This window comes from Bidens hawaiensis, unplaced genomic scaffold, assembly GCF_021521415.1.
Source record: "Bidens hawaiensis isolate Kalapana, Puna unplaced genomic scaffold, B.hawaiensis_p1.1 tig00002307_1, whole genome shotgun sequence".
NCBI classification, from domain to species: domain Eukaryota; kingdom Viridiplantae; phylum Streptophyta; class Magnoliopsida; order Asterales; family Asteraceae; genus Bidens; species Bidens hawaiensis.
Window position 1 is genome coordinate 2,795,604 of NW_027491124.1, and position 20,485 is coordinate 2,816,088.

A 20,485-nucleotide genomic window follows, 5' to 3' on the forward strand; every position below is an offset into this window, starting at 1 on the left:
AGATCAAATGATGATAAAATAATAATAATAATAATAATAATAATAATAACAATAACAACAAAAACAACACCACCAACAACAACAATAATTAGCCATTTTTAGAATAAAATGATTTTAGATCAAATAGATTCCAATGGTTCAAATTTTATATGAATGAAATAAAAAATAATAAGAATAATAATTTGTAACTTACCATTTACTAGTAACTTATCATAATTGTTAAACCATTAATGAGCATAAGTTACAAAATAAAATACTTTATGTTTCATTAATATACCCTTGTATATAAATAATCAGAAAATAAAAAAGAAATTATGTGATTTGTTAGAATCTTTTCTCGCAATTCTCACAATAAGAAACACTTCTGAAATGAACCTAATCCTATATATATATATATATATATATATATATATATATATATATATATATATATATATATATAAGATTAGTTTCATTTAAAAACTCAAAAAAAGTTAAGAACTTATAGAAACTTTTAAAAATAAAATAATTTTTTAATTTATATATATATATATATATATATATATATATAAGTGTGTGGAGAGAGAGAGAGATAGAAAGAAGTGTGGAAACGTGTAACTATTAGTTTAAATAATAGATCTGATATAATTTAAATAATATATTTTTTTTATTAAAGTTAAAGATTACTAAAAACAATTTTAATATATTACTTTAATATTTTATTTCCTTATAAAAAATTCATTATTTAGCTTTGATTGTGAATTAAGATTTATGTATGATTTTAATTTATTTGAGATACTTATTATTGAAATGGTTTAGAAATTAAAATTTTCTAGTTTTTCTTAAGAGATTTAGTAATAAACAAAATTCTTTAATATAAATTTATTGTGAAACGTTATCAAATACAAGAGGCATTAATTTTATGTAACTTATGAAATTTTATTTTTGTGTTTCATCATGTGTAACACATGGGTTAATATATATGGTAATGTAATCAATACCAAATCAGATATAGTACAGAAAGACATATTTAGTTATTTGTGACTTATAATTGTATCTATTGTATTTTGTGTATTATTCATGTTGTTTAATATCTAATACCTTCATACATATGTGTAATCTTTTATATATATATATATATATATATATATATATATATATATATATATATATAGATTATGTCATTTAATTATATGAGATTGCAAGTATTCTCCTTTGATTTAAATAATTACATCTGATGTCTTGTATTTGAAATTTTTACACACATTTATTTCTTTCAACCAACTCTTGTTATCTTTTTCTGTTAATTGAACTTGAAATGACCAAACTACTCTTCCATTCAATTTGTTTTATTATTAGAAACAAAAAAAGTTAAATTCAAATATAAATAAGTATTATATATATTTATATAAGCATCCTCTTCTCATTAGGAGTGTTCAAAATCGGATATCTGAAAATTCGGATATCCGAACTTCGGATATCCGGTCCTTTCGGATGGCGGATTTCACTATCCGAATCCGAATCCGAATCCGAAATTTCGGATATCCGAACTTCGGATATCCGATCAGATAGTGAGACGGATATCCGAAATTCTAAAAATAATAATAATAATAATTCATTTCTATAACTCCATTGCTTCGAAAAGTTCAAAAAATGTTTGTGTACAGCAATATACTTCTGTACATTTGAGGTTAACCACCACCACTCAACATAAAAGCATAAACACAGCCGACCAAAGCTATGAACCCCCGATCAACACAAACAACCGTCGCTCATGAAGAATCACCGGCCACGAATTTCCGGAATCCACCAAATCACCGTCGCTTCATCTTCATTTCAGATGGTCGAATATTAAATCTTTGTTTCGTCTCCCTCTCTCTGGATCTATTGTGGTGGATGGTTCTGGGCCTGGTGGGGATCGAAGGTGGTGTGCCGGTGGTTGGAGAAGCGTAGCAGGACGATAAGGAATGGATTGTAGGGTTTCTTAAAATGTGGATGTAGCGGAGCGGCTTGTAAAGGGTTAACAGTTAAAAAGTGATATGTATGTAAATATAATAAATAGTTATAAAATAATAAAAATTAAAATTTCAGATATCGGATATCCGAACTATCCGAAAATATTCAAAAGTACTATCCGAATCCGAATCCTAAACTTCGGATATCCGAGATTCGGATATCCGAATTTTCGGATAATTCGGATTCGGATTTTCGGATATTTCGGATCCGGATTCAGATTTTTTTGAACACCCCTACAGTCCCCGTTCCACCACCATTCACATCTACCAACTTCTCATGTCGTACCACCACCACCACTGGACCTCATCACTACCTCCACCCAATATGATATGTATCTCCTCTTCCGTATCTAATCTTTCTCTCCCTAGCTTTTATCTTTATTCATACCAATTTAGGGGTTCTACATTTTAATTAAGGCTCAATTGATGGGTGATTTGAGATCTGTGGTTCATATATTTGAGTAAACATATGTGGATTTAGATGGTTGGCAAGAGATCTGGTGGTGCCCCATCCAACAGCCCAATCGCCACTACCACCTACCACAAAGATCCTTTTATAACACCAAAACACATCATTTCTGACTCTTATATCCAAAAATATTTTAGATGATGAACAAATCTTAGAGAATTTGAGTTCGTTTTGAATTCCTCAGTTATCGTTTGAGATAAATGAAGAAAAATTGAGATGTCAGTGGAGTGGTGGCCACTGGCTCCCGTATTTCGATTGGTGGTATCATAGATGCAGAGGAACTTTCAAGCAACAGTTTTGTGATTCTAATTCATTTGCTCTTCTTAGAATCGAGTTTGATAGGTATATCAAGTCATGGAGTAGAAAACAGGTAAGAATGAACTGATGAGGGAGAATTTAGGAACTGATGATATTTATGAAGTTTTAACTTATATTTGTCTTTAACGCTTTGGTCATTTCTAGTTCACCTAATCTAAAACGATAATGAGAATTGGTGGAAAGGACCAAATGTGGGTAAAAGTTTCAAATAATGGACACCCAGGGTAATTATTGAAATCTAAGGAAAAAACGTGCAATCTCATTTATAATATAAGGACACACTTTGGAATTTACTCTCTCTCTCTCTCCACACTAGCTTGAGACTCGGGTATTATATAAGTAATTAATAAAAAAGAATATTTCATAATTAAGCAAATACAAAAACCATAAAGTTATCATACATTGTTAAATGATAGCCATTGTACATTAGTGTTAAAACATTTAGGGTATGTTTGGTTGGAAGTAATGGAATAAAGGGAAATAGAATGGAAGAATGAATGACATGGACAAGGGAATGGAATGGATCATCACTATTCCTTTATCTTGTTTGGTTAATTTATAAGAATGAAATAAATTATTACTTTATGTTGTTTGGTATAAAAAAAATATTGTAGGAATGAAATAGAAATAATAAAACACTCATATCTCAAAATACTTTTTACAATAATAATAATAATAATAACTACAATGGCGACGGTGGTAGCTCCGACGACGAAAACGGTGTTGGCGATGGCGATGGTGGTGGTGGTGGCGGTCAGGCGACTTGGGTGGCAGTGGTCAAGCGGTGATAGCATTGATAGTGATAGCAATGGTACGATGGTGGTGGTCAGGAAACGACAGTGGTGGCGGCGGTGATGGTCAGGCAGCGACAGTGACAATGGTTGCGATGGTTACGGTGGCGGTGGTAACGCTGGTAGTAAGGTGGTGGCGGCAGCGGAGTAGGTGGTGGTGGTTGTTGTTAGGTGGTGGTGTTGTTGAGAATGTAGGGTGAAAGAGGAAGGGAATGAAAAAAAAGAAGGTGGGGGGGGGGAGGTGGGAAAGAATGGTTTTGATGGAATGAGATTCCATGTGTAATGGATGATTCCATTCCATTGAGCAACCAAACACCACTTTTTTCATTACCACGTAATGAATCATTTCATTCCCCCTGTTATTATTGCATACTAAACGCTACCTTAAAAATAAAACAATACACTAATAACTTACGGTATTTGTTTGTGTTTTGGTTAGTATACTACATGGTTTTCTAAAAGAGATAGCAAATAAACAATTAAAATCAGTAGAAAATGATAAACATAAAATATACATTACATTATAATTACAAATATAAAAAATTGCAAGTTTGTAAAAATTTAATTATATGCTACATTTTATGTTGTATTAGTTAGTATTTGAAAATTAAATCGTTCTGATATTAACGATATTGATTGGTATAACTTTTAGAATTTTTTTTATAAAAAGTAAGTTTTATTAATTTAAGAAATTCATAGATATATTTAATACAATTTAGTATTTATTTTGTTGTTTTCTTTCTTAAAACTAGTATTTACTAGTTAGCAATTAACATTTAAATGATAATGAATGATTTTAGGGATTTAGTTGATTTTAAGTTGTGAGGATTAATGTGAGATTGACACCGTAAACACTCTAGGTTTTTTTTAGTGAGTATATGTGTGTGTATGAAACATCGACAAGTGGCGCCAACTATTAATACATTTCTTCCAATAGACATTGAAGACAAAAACCCAAAGTATATAGGGTTCGTATGGTTTGTTTATTTGTATGTTTATAAAAAGATAGACATATAAAAGTACCTAACTAACATACCACACTGGGATAGCACTACCAATAGAGATTTCTTTAAATCCAAGCCCAAGGATTCCATCAAACTTCCCAGCTAAAAATGTCAGACCAGGCTCTTTTGTTACCTCGATAAATTCCTGATTAGATTACAAATGTCATTATGTAAACTACAACCTTCTAAGCAACTCGAATGCAACAGCAAACCTGAGGTCAAAGTTGGTGAATTCACCTGATGTTGGATAACCAGATCACCAACTTCCACAGTGTCTTTACTAAAGTACCCAGATATTGATTCACTGCCATAATGGATAGCAGCTGGTCTCCCTATAGGAATGGAAGTCACCAAAAATAACTTAAGGGAATGTATATGTCAAAATAAAGTTTGTTTGAAAATGTTTTGTTAACTCTGGGCTTCTAGAAGACAATGCTTAGTGTTTGAAGCCCTACATATCCATCAACTCCCTGTCCTTATGAGAAGTACTTATGGTATAAAATATTGTATTAATTAAGATTGTAAAAATGATCTGGCATTGGTTATTATTTGAGATGACGAATTCCTATTAGTGTGTGTAAGGCAAGATAACTTGACGGGCAAGACACAACTTAAATGGAAAGTTGTTACTAGTACAAGTCAATTAAAGGTTTAAGTTCATAGGATAAGATTTATTAAAAAGTACTTCCTACTTTTAGCAAACCTAAATATTGTCTAACATGTCTTAGTTAGTTATATATATAGAAAATAGTTCAAATAAAAATAAAAATTTTTTTAAAAATGATAAGAACCAATAGATTTTTGACATTTGACATTAAAACATATGGTAAAAAAATAATTCTAGGAAACTCTGTCGGTTATAATGGTTAAAAAGTAATTCTATGAAACTATGTCGGTTTTTGGTAATTTTAAATTTCAACCATTGATTAACATGATCCAATGGCTGTGATTTATTTATACTCTTCCTAGAAAACTACTTCTTTTTAGTATAACCCTCCCATATATATATATATATATATGTATATATGGGTTGAGTTATTCTACAGTGGCCAACAAAAAAGAGAAGTGTGAGAAGCCATAGTTAATTGACACGTGTCAAGTGGGGACCAAAGGTAAAATGGTATAAAAGTAATAGTACATATTTTCTCTCTTCACATGCAAGTCACATGTCAACTCCTCCATCATTTTAAAACGGCCATAACTTTTTCATGCAACATTATTTTTTTAAAAAAAATTTCACCATAATAACAAACATTTTTTTATCTTTAATATGAGTATGACTTTGTTATATAAAAATTAAAAAAAAAAATTTACGTCATTGTGTCTTTTCGTCATTGTGTTTTTTCGTCATTGTGTCTTTCTGTTTGTCATTATGTTTTTTTCGTCATTGTGTCTTTCAAATCATCATTGTGTTTTTTTAAATGCTTATTACGATTGTGTAATAATAATACGTAAATTTAATGATAAAATAACAACAAATTATTTAACACATAAAACACAATGATGAATACATATTACACAATTACATGAAACGCAAAACACAATGATGAATACATATAACACAATGACCTGAAACGTAAAACACAATGGAAACGACATATTATTCAATGACATGAATGTAATACACAATGACTAAAACATAATGATAAGTAGAAAGACAAATGATGAGCACAAAGATACAATGACAAACAAAAAGACACAATGACGTAATCTTTGTTTTAATTTTTATCTTTAGTATGAGTACCAATTTATATCATAATGACCAGAATCTATAACACAATACATAGAAAACCCAATTTAAAAACACAAGAAACAACCAATAACACAATATAAAAAACCCACTAATTTTTTTTTATTTTTATATAACAATATGGTACTCATATTAAAGATAAAAAAACTCTTGTTATTATGTTGAAATTCTTTTAAAAAAATAATGTTGCATGAAAAAGTTATGGAAGTTTTAAAATGATATTTGAATTGACATGTGTCTTGCATGTGGAGAGAGAAAAGTCAACAAAAGTGGGTTATTTTAACTTTATGCCATTCTCATTAATTTATTTTCTTAAATTAATTTCCACCATTCAAATCTAAAATCAATGGATTAGATTCCTTTTCACCCTTCTCATTTTTGTTGTCCTTTGTACTTTAACTTTACCCACACATATATATATATATATAGGGTTTGGATCAAATACAAACTAAATTTTCATACTAAACGTGCGAATCAAAGGAAAATTAGAAATCCAACAGTGGCAATATTGTACTTACCAAGCGTCAATCAATTAACAATCAAGTGTGCAAAATCATTTGAACAAATTGCTCCGTACAAACATAATTATTCAATTAAGATACTACGATGGTTGAAGAGAAGATCTGTAACTACTTTGAATATGTAATTAAGTTGCAATCAAATTTTAAGTAGAGTAATTTTGGATTACAAGTAGAGTAATTTTATAATAAAGTAGAGTAATAAAGTTATATAAGTAGAGTAATTATATTACAATACAAAATGTAAGTAGTGTAAACGTCCATGCTTGGACCGTTTGTTACAGAGTTTTGTGCAATTTGCCAATCAATTTTGTCACCACAAGGTAATTTTTAAACCAACATGATTTTGAAGCAGAGGAAGAAGAAGCGGATTCGATAATTACACTACTTAGATAATAATTACTCTAGTTGAAAAAAGTAAATTATATTACAAGTTAAATTTCACGTAGAGTAATTTTCAATCTTAATAGTGTAATTTTATATTACAAGTAAAGTATTTCTAAATTTCACATAGAGTAATTTTCAGTTACAACTAGTGTGAGTTTATTTTACAAGTAGAGTAATTTTATACAAGTAGAATAAGTTAAATTTCACGTAAAGTAATTTTCAATATCAAGTTGTGTAATTTTATATTACAAGTAGTGTGATTTAAAACTACAAATAGAGTAATTTTGAATTTCAAAGTAGAGTAATTTTCAATTCAAACTAGTATAATTTTCAATTTCAACTAGTTTAATATTATTTTACAAGTAGAGTAATTCTTTACATGAGTAGAGTAATATTGAAACCATACATTTTAACTCCATCTTGTTTAACATAAACAAATGCAACCAATTTCCACGTCTATTACTATATCTAAAATTGGGCTTTTACATCAATTAATAATTACATTAATTAGTTTCTTCAAATTGATGATTGATTCGTGATTAGTCAGAGATTCATTATTAATTTGATTGTTGATTCTTCAGTTCGTTCACATCGACAACACCACTTCGTTTTAATCTAACCTTGTTCATAATCGATGTTCCAAATCTGCTAATTTTTTAAATTGATGATAGATTGATGATATATTGATGATTTTGAGTTGGATCAAAGTGAAATTGATTGATGATTGTAGATAGTTTTGAGAGAATTGTAGAGAGTTTGAAAGAATTTTTTAGGGGTTTGATGGTTCTGCATCGACAGATCTAATGTTTATGAGGAAAAGAGAGATTTCTAGTTATTTACACATTTGCCACCGCCTGATTGTGTGATTCGCATGTTTAGTATGAAATATTACTTTGTATGATATATGTCCCCTATATATATAGGGTAAGGTTAAAATAAAAACTCACTTGACTTGTGAAAACTTTAAAAACCCATTCTCAATATATATATACATATATATATATATATATGTATATATATATAGGGTAAGGTTAAAATAAAAACTCACTTGACTTGTGAAAACTTTAGAAACCCATTCTCAACCATATGTTTTTAATTAAAGTTTAAATCTTGTTTTCCACAATTAAAGTTAATAAAAAATATAAATACAAAAATAACTTTTTCTCTTTCCTGAAAACATATATAAAAATTAGTAAAAAAATGTTAAAAAATAGCAAAACATTTTTTTTAGTTTTCGATGTTTTGTATTAAATGTTACAACATATATTACGTGTGTAAAAAAACAACAAAAAAAAAACCCGATGTTACACAGGGTTTTCATAACTTAAGTGGGTTTTCATTCTATACTTCACACACACACACACATATATATAGACAAGTGGCTTCTAGGGCTAAGTCAAAGTACATACATAGACAAGGTAATGACACACTTTTCAATGGATAACTCCAAGAAAGGAGCTGTCCCCATGGCTAAAGGAACATTCTAAGACGAATTATGTGAGGGTTATAATCTTCTTTTTAGACATAATCAACACCGTTTAGCCATATACAACCCCAGAGTTCGACGAATTCAAGAACAACACGACGATTTGAAGAAATCACATGCGATTTAGTGTATTGATTTCTTAAGCAAACATGGAAATGTGGGATATTAGACCTCTTGATGTTGATTTTGACCCAGATGTTTGCTCCGGTATGTTAATCTCTGAACTCAAACTATTATGCATTAATCAAAGAAACGCTTTTTAGTTTTTTCGGTATAGTTCGATTTTAGGGAATTACCCTGACCACTTTACCATTGAATTCCACCATGGGAGAGAGTTTAGGAAATGTCTAGAAACAAAATACGAGGGGGGGGGGTATTATTATTGCTTTAGAAAAATTAAATGTAGACCTGTTTTGGTCGATACACGACAGTTTTGGGCTTGGATTATGCTCTTAGGGATTATAGACAAAAAAAATCTAAATTAAATTAAACATTAAATTGACAAAATTTCAAACTTTGGACTGAAGTCGCAAAAATATCAAACCACTGGGACAAAAATGACCATTAACTCAAAATAAAAATAAGAAAGACACAAATACCCTTAAACTAACGACATAGTTGGATGCCGTTAGACGCGGGGGGGACGTAATTGGCTTATTTTTAAAACTATAAGGACTAAATTGACAAAATTTCAAACTTTAGACTGAAGTGGCAAAAGTAGCAAATCACAGGGATGAAAATGGCCATTAACTCTACTGCAAATCATCCATAACAAAAGATAAATTGTCATACATATTTTGAGGATTCTTTTGAGCAACAAAAGCTTGATTCTCAAACCCTGAACCAATACTAGTAGTTATGTCTATATGATAGCCATAGGCTTGGTCAGTAGTTTGGTTGGACTGTGTTTCTTGACACAAAAGTGCGTATCCAATGGTATAATCATTAGCAAATTTACCAGTTGAGATCAACCTATTCTTTTGACTTATTTATGTTTCAAAAGTAAGCAACATACCATAAAGAATTTTAAACTCAGATCCTTAAAATTTGGTAATCTTCTTACAATGATAAAATGGGTATCCAAGTTTTCAGGTAGAGATCTTAGAAATTAGTTATTCAGAGCTGAGTTTAGTAATGAACTTAGACCATATTCAATTTACTGATTAATGTAGTGAACCTTTCAAATTGTTGAGTTAGATTCTCTTATTTCAAATGACAAAATTCCTCATACTGCTATGTGAGAATTTCTCATGTATTCTCAAGGACGAATTGTTCTTTCAGTGCATCCCACATTTCTATAGCAGACTTGCAATGAATCAATCCACCATAAATTTCATTTCGAATTGTCATGGCAACCATTGCACGAGTTTTGACATTCAATTCAAATTTCTCTAGATCTTGATCATAATAATCTTTAGGATTCTTCTTGACCATATTGTTACCATCTAATGGATCAACTGTCGTAGGGGAACGAGGCCCATGAACAATTGACATCCAACAACCAGTGTTTTGGTTGCATAAATGATGAAGCATGCTCTGAGCCCTTGTAACATCTCGGATTTTTCAAACTCATATTCATTTACGTTTAACCTGACTCGGAAACATTTTCGGATCTTTACTATTAATCAAAATAAAATATCTATAAGTATTAAAGTTTCTCATGTTCATTTTACCTCTTATACTTTCCATGTTGTTCATTTATTATTTTATGCATAAAAGGTTCATTAAATGTCCAATTATTAAACTAAAAGGACCTATTTTGCCAAAAATGAAAATCTTACCCACCGGAGGCCGGAGTGCCACGTGACGGTGGCCCTCCTTGTGGTTGCGCGGCGCGGGGAGGGGTCTGCACAGATCCTATGCTTTATTTCCTTTCCAAACTCGTTTTTAGCATGTAAATCGATTATTTTAGGCATAAGTTGAGTAAATTAAGGTCCAAGAAAGTGATTATAACTAAATTACAAGTCCATATTCATACTTACTGATCAAGCATGAATCTTTTGGTTTATTTCATCGATTTACTCATTAATTTCATATTCGGTTGCTTAAATGAGCATATTAACCATAGTTGGTTCGTTTTTGTAATTCTTATATAAACATATCATATTTATCTGCCAGAAACTTTACTCTAACTCTAAGAGAGCCTTCTCAGCTGTCACCCTCATCTGCCTCTCATAGAACTCTTCGGTTTTTGAAATATTGTTGAAGATGCACATATAAACGGTTGACTTTGCTTACTTTTGGACATTTGACTCTTCGTTCTGTTGATTATTTCACTTTCTAGGTAAGTTGTAAACTAATTATTGTCCATACACATTCCTTAGTTAATAATCTTCAATCAATTTCTGAGATTGAAGGGTGTTGACAGGTCAATTTCATTAAAACCCGTTAAAGGGCAAAACAGTCAACAAGTTTGACTTTAAGTTTTCTCATACTTTTGGTCAAAACCGACGCTTGGTCCAGAAGACTTTTATTCTCGTAACGAAATTTTAAGGCTACTGACCAAAACTCGACTTCCGACTCACTGTTCGGATTCTGGTCAGTACCGACTCGTTTAAATCTTAAATTTAACATAACTGGAATTCTAAACATCCGTTTGGATTGATTTCATCTGCAACGAGTTTGTTTTTACATATATTATCATATCTCAAAGTTTCAGATTCTGATCATTTATCTCGTTTGACGCGTTAGTGGGCGACTCGCTTAATCTTTAACTCGTTTAATCGTAATTATATTCACTTGCCTTTAGTCTAAGGTGAGTTTTATCATTCCCCTATTTTACTAATTTTTCTAACGTTTTGGGGACATATGCGTATTATTCGTATTTCATATTATATATATGTATATATATAGGGTAAGGTTAAAATAAAAACTCAATTGAGTTGTGAAAACTCTAAAAACCCATTCTCAACCACATGTTTTTAATTAAAGTTTAAATTTTGTTTTCCACAATTAAAGTTAATAAAAAATGTAAATACAAAAATAATTTTTTCTCTCTCCTGAAAACATATATAAAAATTAGTAAAAAAATGTTAAAAAATAGCAAAACATTTTTTTAGTTTTCGATGTTTTATATTAAATGTTACAACATATATTACGTGTGTACAAAAAAATTATGTTACATAGGGTTTTCACAACTCAAGTGGATTTTCATTATATACTTCTCACACACACACACACACACACACATATATATATATATATATGTGTGTATATAGCAAGGTTAAAATAAGAAGTGAAGTTTTTCTAAAAAGTGTAGAAAGTGATCTGAACCATTAGATTAATTAAAACACATAAGGGTAGGATCGTCCATATCATTTTTATTATTTTTGGAATTAGTTTAAAACTTATTATAATCATCTTCTCTATCTCAATATTCTGCTCACCATTCCATGGCTACTTCATCCGATGATCAAACACTAATCAACCCGAAATCTTGGATCCACAACAATCAGACAACAAACCCATGAACCACACGTCCTACCGAGTTCGAAATTCGCTGAAACCCAATCTCCACTGCTGACGACGTCATCACGTAACAACAACAACCAGAAGAAAACCCTATCGGGTTATCTATTGATTGATAACTTTTCTGGCAACCATGTCTGAACATGTTAATTTTTCCGGCGACTAGTAAGGGTTCCGCCACTGCACGCCGTGGCCGCTGGTTATCCCACGGATGATGGTTATCCGATGGCCGCTGGTAATCCTCCGCCCCCAAAAGCTGAGATCTACAACCACAAACCCTATATCTCTCTGCCTCAAGGCCACTGCCGCCCCACCGCAAACCCTACAACCGCCGTTCAGCCACTGCCACCAGCCTAACTGTACAACCGTTATTCAACTTCCATCTAGCCGTTCAGATCTACACCCTACCAGTTACCGCTGTTTAGCTAGCCGCCGCCACAAGTTTTTGTTTTTGACGATGAAGGTGATTATGTCGGTGTTTATGACCTGAGTGTTGGGGATTTACGGTTTGATTATTGTTGTGATTATCGGTACTGGTTAAAACACACCTATGATGTTCATGATGATAAACAAATTTGTTTTAGTTCTTTGTGTTTATAGTGTGTTTCTGTTAATGAAAGTTGGCATGAAAAAATTAGTGTGTTTTTGTTCTTGGTGTTTTTGATGTTGTTAATAAAAGTGTGTTTTTGTTCTTGATGTTCTTGGTGTTATGCTTTAAATTTTGATTAAAATCTTGTGTTTTTTTTTTTAAATTTTGATCATTTCGATTTAAAACACACTGTTATATACCTTGTTTCCATATATAATATAACACACTTAACGATTATACCCCCGGAGTGTTATAAAAAAGGTATTAAAATAAAACACACCGCTAAAAAACACACTTTTCATCCGGATCATCAAATCACTAAATCTAACGCACTAGATTACTTCTTACACTTTTAGACACACTTTACTTCTTATTATAACTCCACCCTATATATATATATATAGGGATGGGTTCTAGTGAAAACTCCTCTTAAAGAGAAAACCTAAAAACTCCTAAAAACTTCTAAAAAACTATTTTTAACTTAAATTTTTTTTTTTTTTTGAAGTTTCTTTTTTTCCCATTATTCTTATATGTTGTTATTGGTTCAAAAAAAAACTTGTCAATAACCTCGTCGGTATAGTGCGCATGTGTAATAGTGTGCATTGCATATATGCAAAAGTGTTTGTATTGCATAGAATACAACACTATTGCACATATTTGATACACATTATTGTATATATGCAATATAAGACTAATACACACATCGAATACATATTAGTACGTATGTGTAATACAACATTAACGCAAATGTGCACCACATCGACTTTTATTTTATTATTATTATTTTTTTTCATATAATACAACACTACTACACATATACAATACACAAATATTGAATATATGCAATAAAACACTATTAAACTCAAAAATACATAGTAATACACATGTGTAATACAACGGTATCGCACAGTAATATGTATGTGCATTACAGCGGGTTTATTTTATTTTATTTTTATTTTTTTTATATTTTTCGAGTGAAATATAAGAAAACATAAGAATAATGACTAAAACAGAATTTTGAAAATATTTTTTTATTTTTAATTAAAAATAATTCTTTAGGAGTTTTTAGGAGTTTTTTAGTTTTTTACTTTAGGAGTTTTTTTATTTTTAATTGAAAATATTCTTTAGAGTTTTTTAGTTTTCTCTCTAAATGTGAGTTTTCTCTTGATCCTCTCCCTATATATATATATATATATATATATATATATATATATATATATATATATATATATATAAATATATATAGGGTGGGGTTTAGTTATTGTAATTAAGTTTTGAATGAGTTTTTTATTACAACAAACCTTTGGGTGTTTTGGAAACTATTTATGAATATCATTTCCAATTATGAATTCGAATCCAAGATCAAGAAGTTATTACCAATCAAGAACGCATGATCGATAACCCACCATCATCGAAGGAGCTACCATAAAATGTTCAGGGGGTGCGACCTATGAAGAAACCAAAGAACAAGAGTCTTGGTCGTCTTACGGCTTGGATTAAAGAACTCCATCATCAATGATCACCTATAAACAAACCCCAACGAAGGCTAACAATGGGTGATCAATAACCTACCAAAGAATCGGATATGAATCCAAACTTGTTGTAATGTCAAATGTTAAGAGCGAAAAGCTACATGATTTGGGCGATCCTGATGAAGGTAATATTGAACACCCAGGGAGTATGAGATGCAATTGCATTTGAAAACCACTAAATCGAGGAAAAAAAATATTGCAACCACGATATTTTTTCAATCTATCCCCGAATACCATATATTGAAAATTACGATTTCGACTCGGATAAAGTGATATGGGAAACAATTAAGTCACGAAACCTCGGAGCCAACCGGATAAAGCAAGCAAGGCTCCAAACCTTGATTAAAGAATTCGGCATTACAAGGATGAAGGATATGAATACAATTGACAAGTATGTGGCTAAGATAACGGGATAAGTTAAAAACAACCTCATATGGGGAGCTGTTTGAAGAGAATATATTTGTTAATAAATTTCTCATGATCTTGTTAAAACGCTTTATCCACATCCTTGCTTCACTCCAACATGTGTTGAATCACAAACCCATATGTTATGATGATGTTGTGAGATGTTTAAAGGCCTACAAAGAGATAATGATAGACGTGGATAAACTGTAGAGTTAAGTTAATGCTTAAGAATTTGGAATCGTATACTAATCGAAACTATGACAACCTAAAAGGGGTCTTGGACGTGACACATACGCGTCTGGGGGATGTGATTGAAGCTATGATACAAGACAAGATCAAAAGGGGAACCACCCAAAACCTAAGCTGAATAAAACCAAATCGATCAAAATGATAATGCTAAATGAGATCTCTCAAAAATTTAATGTTGAAGGTGTGACAAGTTTAAGAACTTTAGTTTTAAGTGGCCCAAACGACTTTAAAAGAGGCAAAGATGGAAATAATGAACAAGGACGAGCTTAAAGGGGTAGATGGTGCATTGCTTTTATAATGAATTTCAGTCAAGAAACTATACCACAACAAAGAGAATGGCTTGCTAAACATAGTTAAAGCCAATTCGAATGACAAACAAATTTGATACTTCGATAATGGTATGTGGAACAAATTTGATTCTTCACCGAGCACAAGGACCAAATTACTGGGCAGGTTAAATTCAGGAATGGATCAACCACTGTGATAAAAAACTGTTTGAAAAACAATGGATTGAACTTAAATCGGCCTTAATATTTTGACAATTACTTAATTATGACAATATGACATAAAATAATATTAGTTCATCACTGATTCTATGTGTCACACACATGTCCCTTAATACTTGATTGATTATCATTAGTTGTAATTAAGAAACAAAACACTTAATCAAGACTACACATTCAAGATCAAAGATTAGAGAAATTATGAAGTCCAAATCTACAAAGTGTTAAAATCAACATATCTTCATCAACATGAAGATGAAGAAATCACAAGACAAATCCATTGAAGATTGATTAAAAACTTATTCAAGTTAGGCTATTAGTTTTTATAAACTTATGATAAGTTTACAAAAGTATGTTTAAACGAAATTGTTTAAATATATAATATTTGAATTTCAAATATTATTTGAAAGATTTATTCCTTTTTGGGTATGTATTTCATTCAAACCATGCATTGAATAACCAACCTTCACCAAATGGGCAAGTCAAACACAATGCAAGGGTTGAAGCTTTGGATGAAGATTATAAAGTCTGTTTAACCAAATGGTTGAAATACTTAGTTATGTTGTACGGAGAAGTGAGAATGATTGGGATGACTTGTCACATGTGTTGGTCTACCAAAAGAAGTTAAAAAAAAGAGAATACAATGACTACATATAACGTTCACATTGCCAAACCCAATGTGAAGTGGAAAGGGTGTCCACGGTCGCTTTGGGATCAACCGTCCGATGTCCAGCCAAGAATCCTTGCATCTCGTGTGCTTGGATATAAATAGAAAACTTATTCAAACTAAGTTTTTACCCCTTTGCTCTACATCATTTACATAAACATTTCAAGGTTAATCTCTTCCAATTATTCAAGTCTAATCAATCTTCAATTATCTAAAGAAAAGATAAAAGTGTTGAGAAAAAATAAGAGCTTTTCTAAGCTATCAATCCAATCATCTTGTATTTTCAGGGATAAACACTAGAGGTTGTTATAGTATTTTGACATGTGAGGATTCATCATTTTGTTAATGATTTGGGGGGGGGGGGGGGGGGCACACACTATTACGTGAAGACTTACTATATTGATATAGTATAAGATAAAGAAGAATTATAAAGTAAGTCTTGGTGTGCTTGGTGAAGAAGGTGATACTTCCTTTGAAGAGTGAGATGATTGTATTGGTGATCCCTACCATTTTACGGAGACAACTAGTGAAAAAATCTTAATCGGCGGATCGAGGTGAACACTTAGAGCGAATAACTTAACATTCACTTGTACCTCTAAAAATCCGGTTGTGTCATTTCTAACCTTTAAACTATTTACTTGTTTGTGTTTGTTTCAGAAGATAAAAAAGTTTAACAAAGTAGTAACTTACTAAAATTGGCACAGAATCAAAGAAAATATATTCACCCCACCCCCACCCATTTCTAGTTTTTTTAAAAAAAAAAAGGATTCTTCGTATTTGAAGGGAAAACCAGAGAATAAAGCTAATAAAGCTATTGAACGACATCTACTATATCTCGAACATACAAAATAGTATTATTAGTATTGCGCAGCAACAAAATCCGATTGCGATGTTCGAATGAGGTTCTTCTTCCAAATAATGTCTGAAAAATATCGAGTAATCTTAATGAAAAGTTACAAGAAACAAGAGTTGACTCTATACGATAAACTTAGAGGTGGGAAGTCTAGTTTTTCTAAAAACAAATAAACAAAGACTGTGGTATACACACAAGAATGGGTCACCTCAATTTCCAAATGTTGAGGACATTGACGAGAATGGTTATAAGTGTTCTTAAGATTCGCCAAGAAAACCGATGGTGTGAATCGTGCATGCTAGGAAAACAAACAAGAAAGTCATTCCCGAGTAAAACATCTTATCGAGCATCAACTAAAGTTGTTATGTGAAAACAAAGGAGTGGCAAGACATTTGACCATTTCGTTCATGCCAAAACAAAATTGTGTAGTTGAGATACGAAATCGAACTCTCAATGGTATGAAGCGAAGCATTTTGAAGGCTCCATGTTGTTTATAAGGCGAGGTGGTTTGACATAAAACATATTTGATCAATAGATATTCTACCTGAACATTAGTAGGACAAACCTCGCTTGAAAAAAAAATTAGACGATATATCAAGATGCCTTATCCACCTCGGGATGAAACTGGGTACCAAGGCGTATAGCTTATATAACCCACGAAACCATAAAATTGTCATGAGTTTAGACTTCAAATTTAATGGGATAGAGGGGTGGAACTGCCCCGGAACAGAATCTTTTGATGATGTGGATTCTCGAAAATCGGATATGTTTATTGTATACTGAAAAAAAAAAACAGTTGGCATTGAGACTAGGCCAAATTAACGATAGCCCAATCAACAATAGCCAACACATATACACCAATAACAGCCCTATCAATAGTGATGACCAATTTTCCGGCCTATGCGGAGAAGACAACAGCGTGTCGATGAATTCCATCGCTTTCCCAACATTGAACTAATTTTGATGAGCCCGGCAATTTGTATTGCGCAAATAACAGCTCCTCGAGTCGTTCAGCAACTAAAGCAGCTACCAGTAACAGTTCGGTTATCATAATGAGCCACAAATAAATTTGAGTCACTCAACTTAACCCATGGTTATAAATGTTAAATTTGGAGATTACGGGTTGAACTTGAATGAGGGCTTTGAAGATATATTGCTACTACTAATAAGTGATGAACCAAGCAATTTTCACGAAGAAAAATCAAAACCTGAATGGATGAAAGTGATGTGGGTCAAGATCGAATCAATTGAGAAATCATAACTCGGAGTTTAATAGAATTAATTACCAAAAGGCGTTAAAGCAATTGGTTTAAAATAGGTAGTCAAAGTAAAACAAAATGCTGACGGCTTGATAATAAACACAAGGCGTGACTTTTGCTAAAGGTAAGTACAAAAACCCGGGATTGACTTTGATGAAATCCTTGTAGTTGCCACAGCAGCACGAATCGAGATTCCAATGACGGGTGGTAAATCCAAGACTTTGTAGCATCCGTTAATTTTCAAACCCGAAAACCTAACTCGTTTGAATTTCGGATCCTCTTTAAATTTTAATGTATGATTATATTTTAAACTCCTTCGTTAATCTCGCTTTATGTGTTAAATATTTAAATTTACATTTAATCAAACTCTAAGGACCAAAAGTGTCATCTAAACGTTTTAGTTTTGTTGCTCGTCGCGCTACGCGACGGGGTCTTACTCCGATCATCGCGATGCGCGAAAATTCTAGGTTTTTCTGATTTTTATTTTGGGTTGTGTTATCCGACGAAACCACTTCGTGTCTGTCGCGATATGCGATCGACATATATATCGGATGCAACATTGCCTTCAATCAGGATTTCATCCCAAATCCTTTCCAGTTTCGTTTGATTTCTAGATGATTCTCCAAGAAACGTATGACAAACCAGCTCGTTCAACATACATACAAAAGCTAATTAGATCATGTTCGTTAAGGATCTAGTTCTTTCATATCATGAAATTCATTAATTAGGGTTAACTATGTGTTGTTTGTGTGTTCTAGAGAGAATTGAACAGATAATGACACATATTCAATAATAATACTTGATTTATTAATTAGAATAAGATTACACGGGTTTATATAGGTAGGGATCCATTCGATGACATTCCTTAGATTCTTGAAACAATGCAGTGACCCATGTTTTTCATATAGATAGATATAGGATCTATGGAGCAATTACTTAAAAGTGCATTTTGTGCTACAGCCCTTCCTATCTGATAGAAAAGGATCCCATGATCCTGGACCGATGTTACCTGGGATCGCAAATCCCAAATTCGTCTATGAAGAGCGGATCGGATTGTATTAGCATCTATAATGGATTTCTTTCGTGTAATACTAATCGATTGGGCCTCATTGGTAAGTGCTACAAGATCTCGTGCATTGCAACCCATGGTTATGGACTTGAATCCATTAGTATGGAACATTTTCTTTTCCAAGTGAAATTCCTTAGTATATGAAAGAGTGAAAAATTGCTTTCGTTGTTGTGGAAGAAGAAGCCTTTTTATCATAATGCACATATTTAATTTATTCAAAGCTATTAGAGCGGGATCCACTTTTTAGGGAATATGAGTCAAAGAAATAACAAGAATAGAAGCAGCAAGAAACAAAAGAAACTTCACAAGAAAAAGTGAAGGAAAAAATCCTGAATCTGGAGCAGCTTTTGAGTCCAACATAAACGACACCGAAAGTGTAGTTGAAAAGTTGAAGACAAAGCTCAAGATGAGGAGGAGTTTGTTAGTGTGTTAATGTGTCGTCTTGGTCTTTGTAATATGTATTTGGTCTTCTATATAAGTCTGGGTGTTTATGTAAATATGGAAGTGCCATTCGCTAGGCTTGTAGGCTAATGAACATTTATTTTGTCCATACGCTTAAATATTAAGCATATTGTAACATCTAGGATCTTTCATACTTATATTCGAATTTGTTTACCCGATTCGGGAATGTATTTCGGATCTTACGTATTAATAAAATGATGCATTTATTAGTATTTAACTTTGTTAATCCTAGTTTATACCCTCGAAACTTTCAAACTCGCTAAACAATCCTTAAAAATCCTTAAAATTGCTTAAAAAGGCTAAAATGGTATTATATAAACACTAGGGACCAAACTTGTCAATTTGAAACATGTTGACGATCATCCAAGCCGCGCCACGCGGGGAGATACCCATATGATGGCCGCGCGATGCCTAGACCCCTTTCAACAGCTGTTTCGTTTTTGGTTCATTTTTAATGCAAAATCAGGTTATTTTCTGCCTAATCACGTGTATTAAGCTACAAGAAAACCCCCTTGACCCGGTTTCATGTCCGTATTCATTCTCTCTTTTGTAAAAACGAATTTTATGTTTTAAATAAGCTGATTTCATCATTAAACAAATATTTTATTGTCTAAACGAGTTAATTGCCTAATAATCGAATTTAAGCCTTTAATATTTAAATCAAATATTTTCTAAACCCTAATTCGCAAAACTCAGCCATCCCTAATTTTCG

General features: G+C 31.9%; 1 protein-coding gene across 1 annotated transcript in view; it reads right to left on the reverse strand.

Moving 5' to 3' along the window:
- Positions 1–20,485, reverse strand: part of LOC143616795 (aspartic proteinase oryzasin-1-like) — a 48,998-nt gene that overhangs the window by 17,405 nt on the left and 11,108 nt on the right. Inside the window, exons 4-5 of the mRNA XM_077089524.1 lie at positions 4,814–4,908; positions 4,609–4,721 (exon numbers count right to left, since the gene is read on the reverse strand). Coding sequence (XP_076945639.1) covers positions 4,609–4,721; positions 4,814–4,908 — 208 coding nt within the window. The remainder of the gene's footprint in view (positions 1–4,608; positions 4,722–4,813; positions 4,909–20,485) is intronic.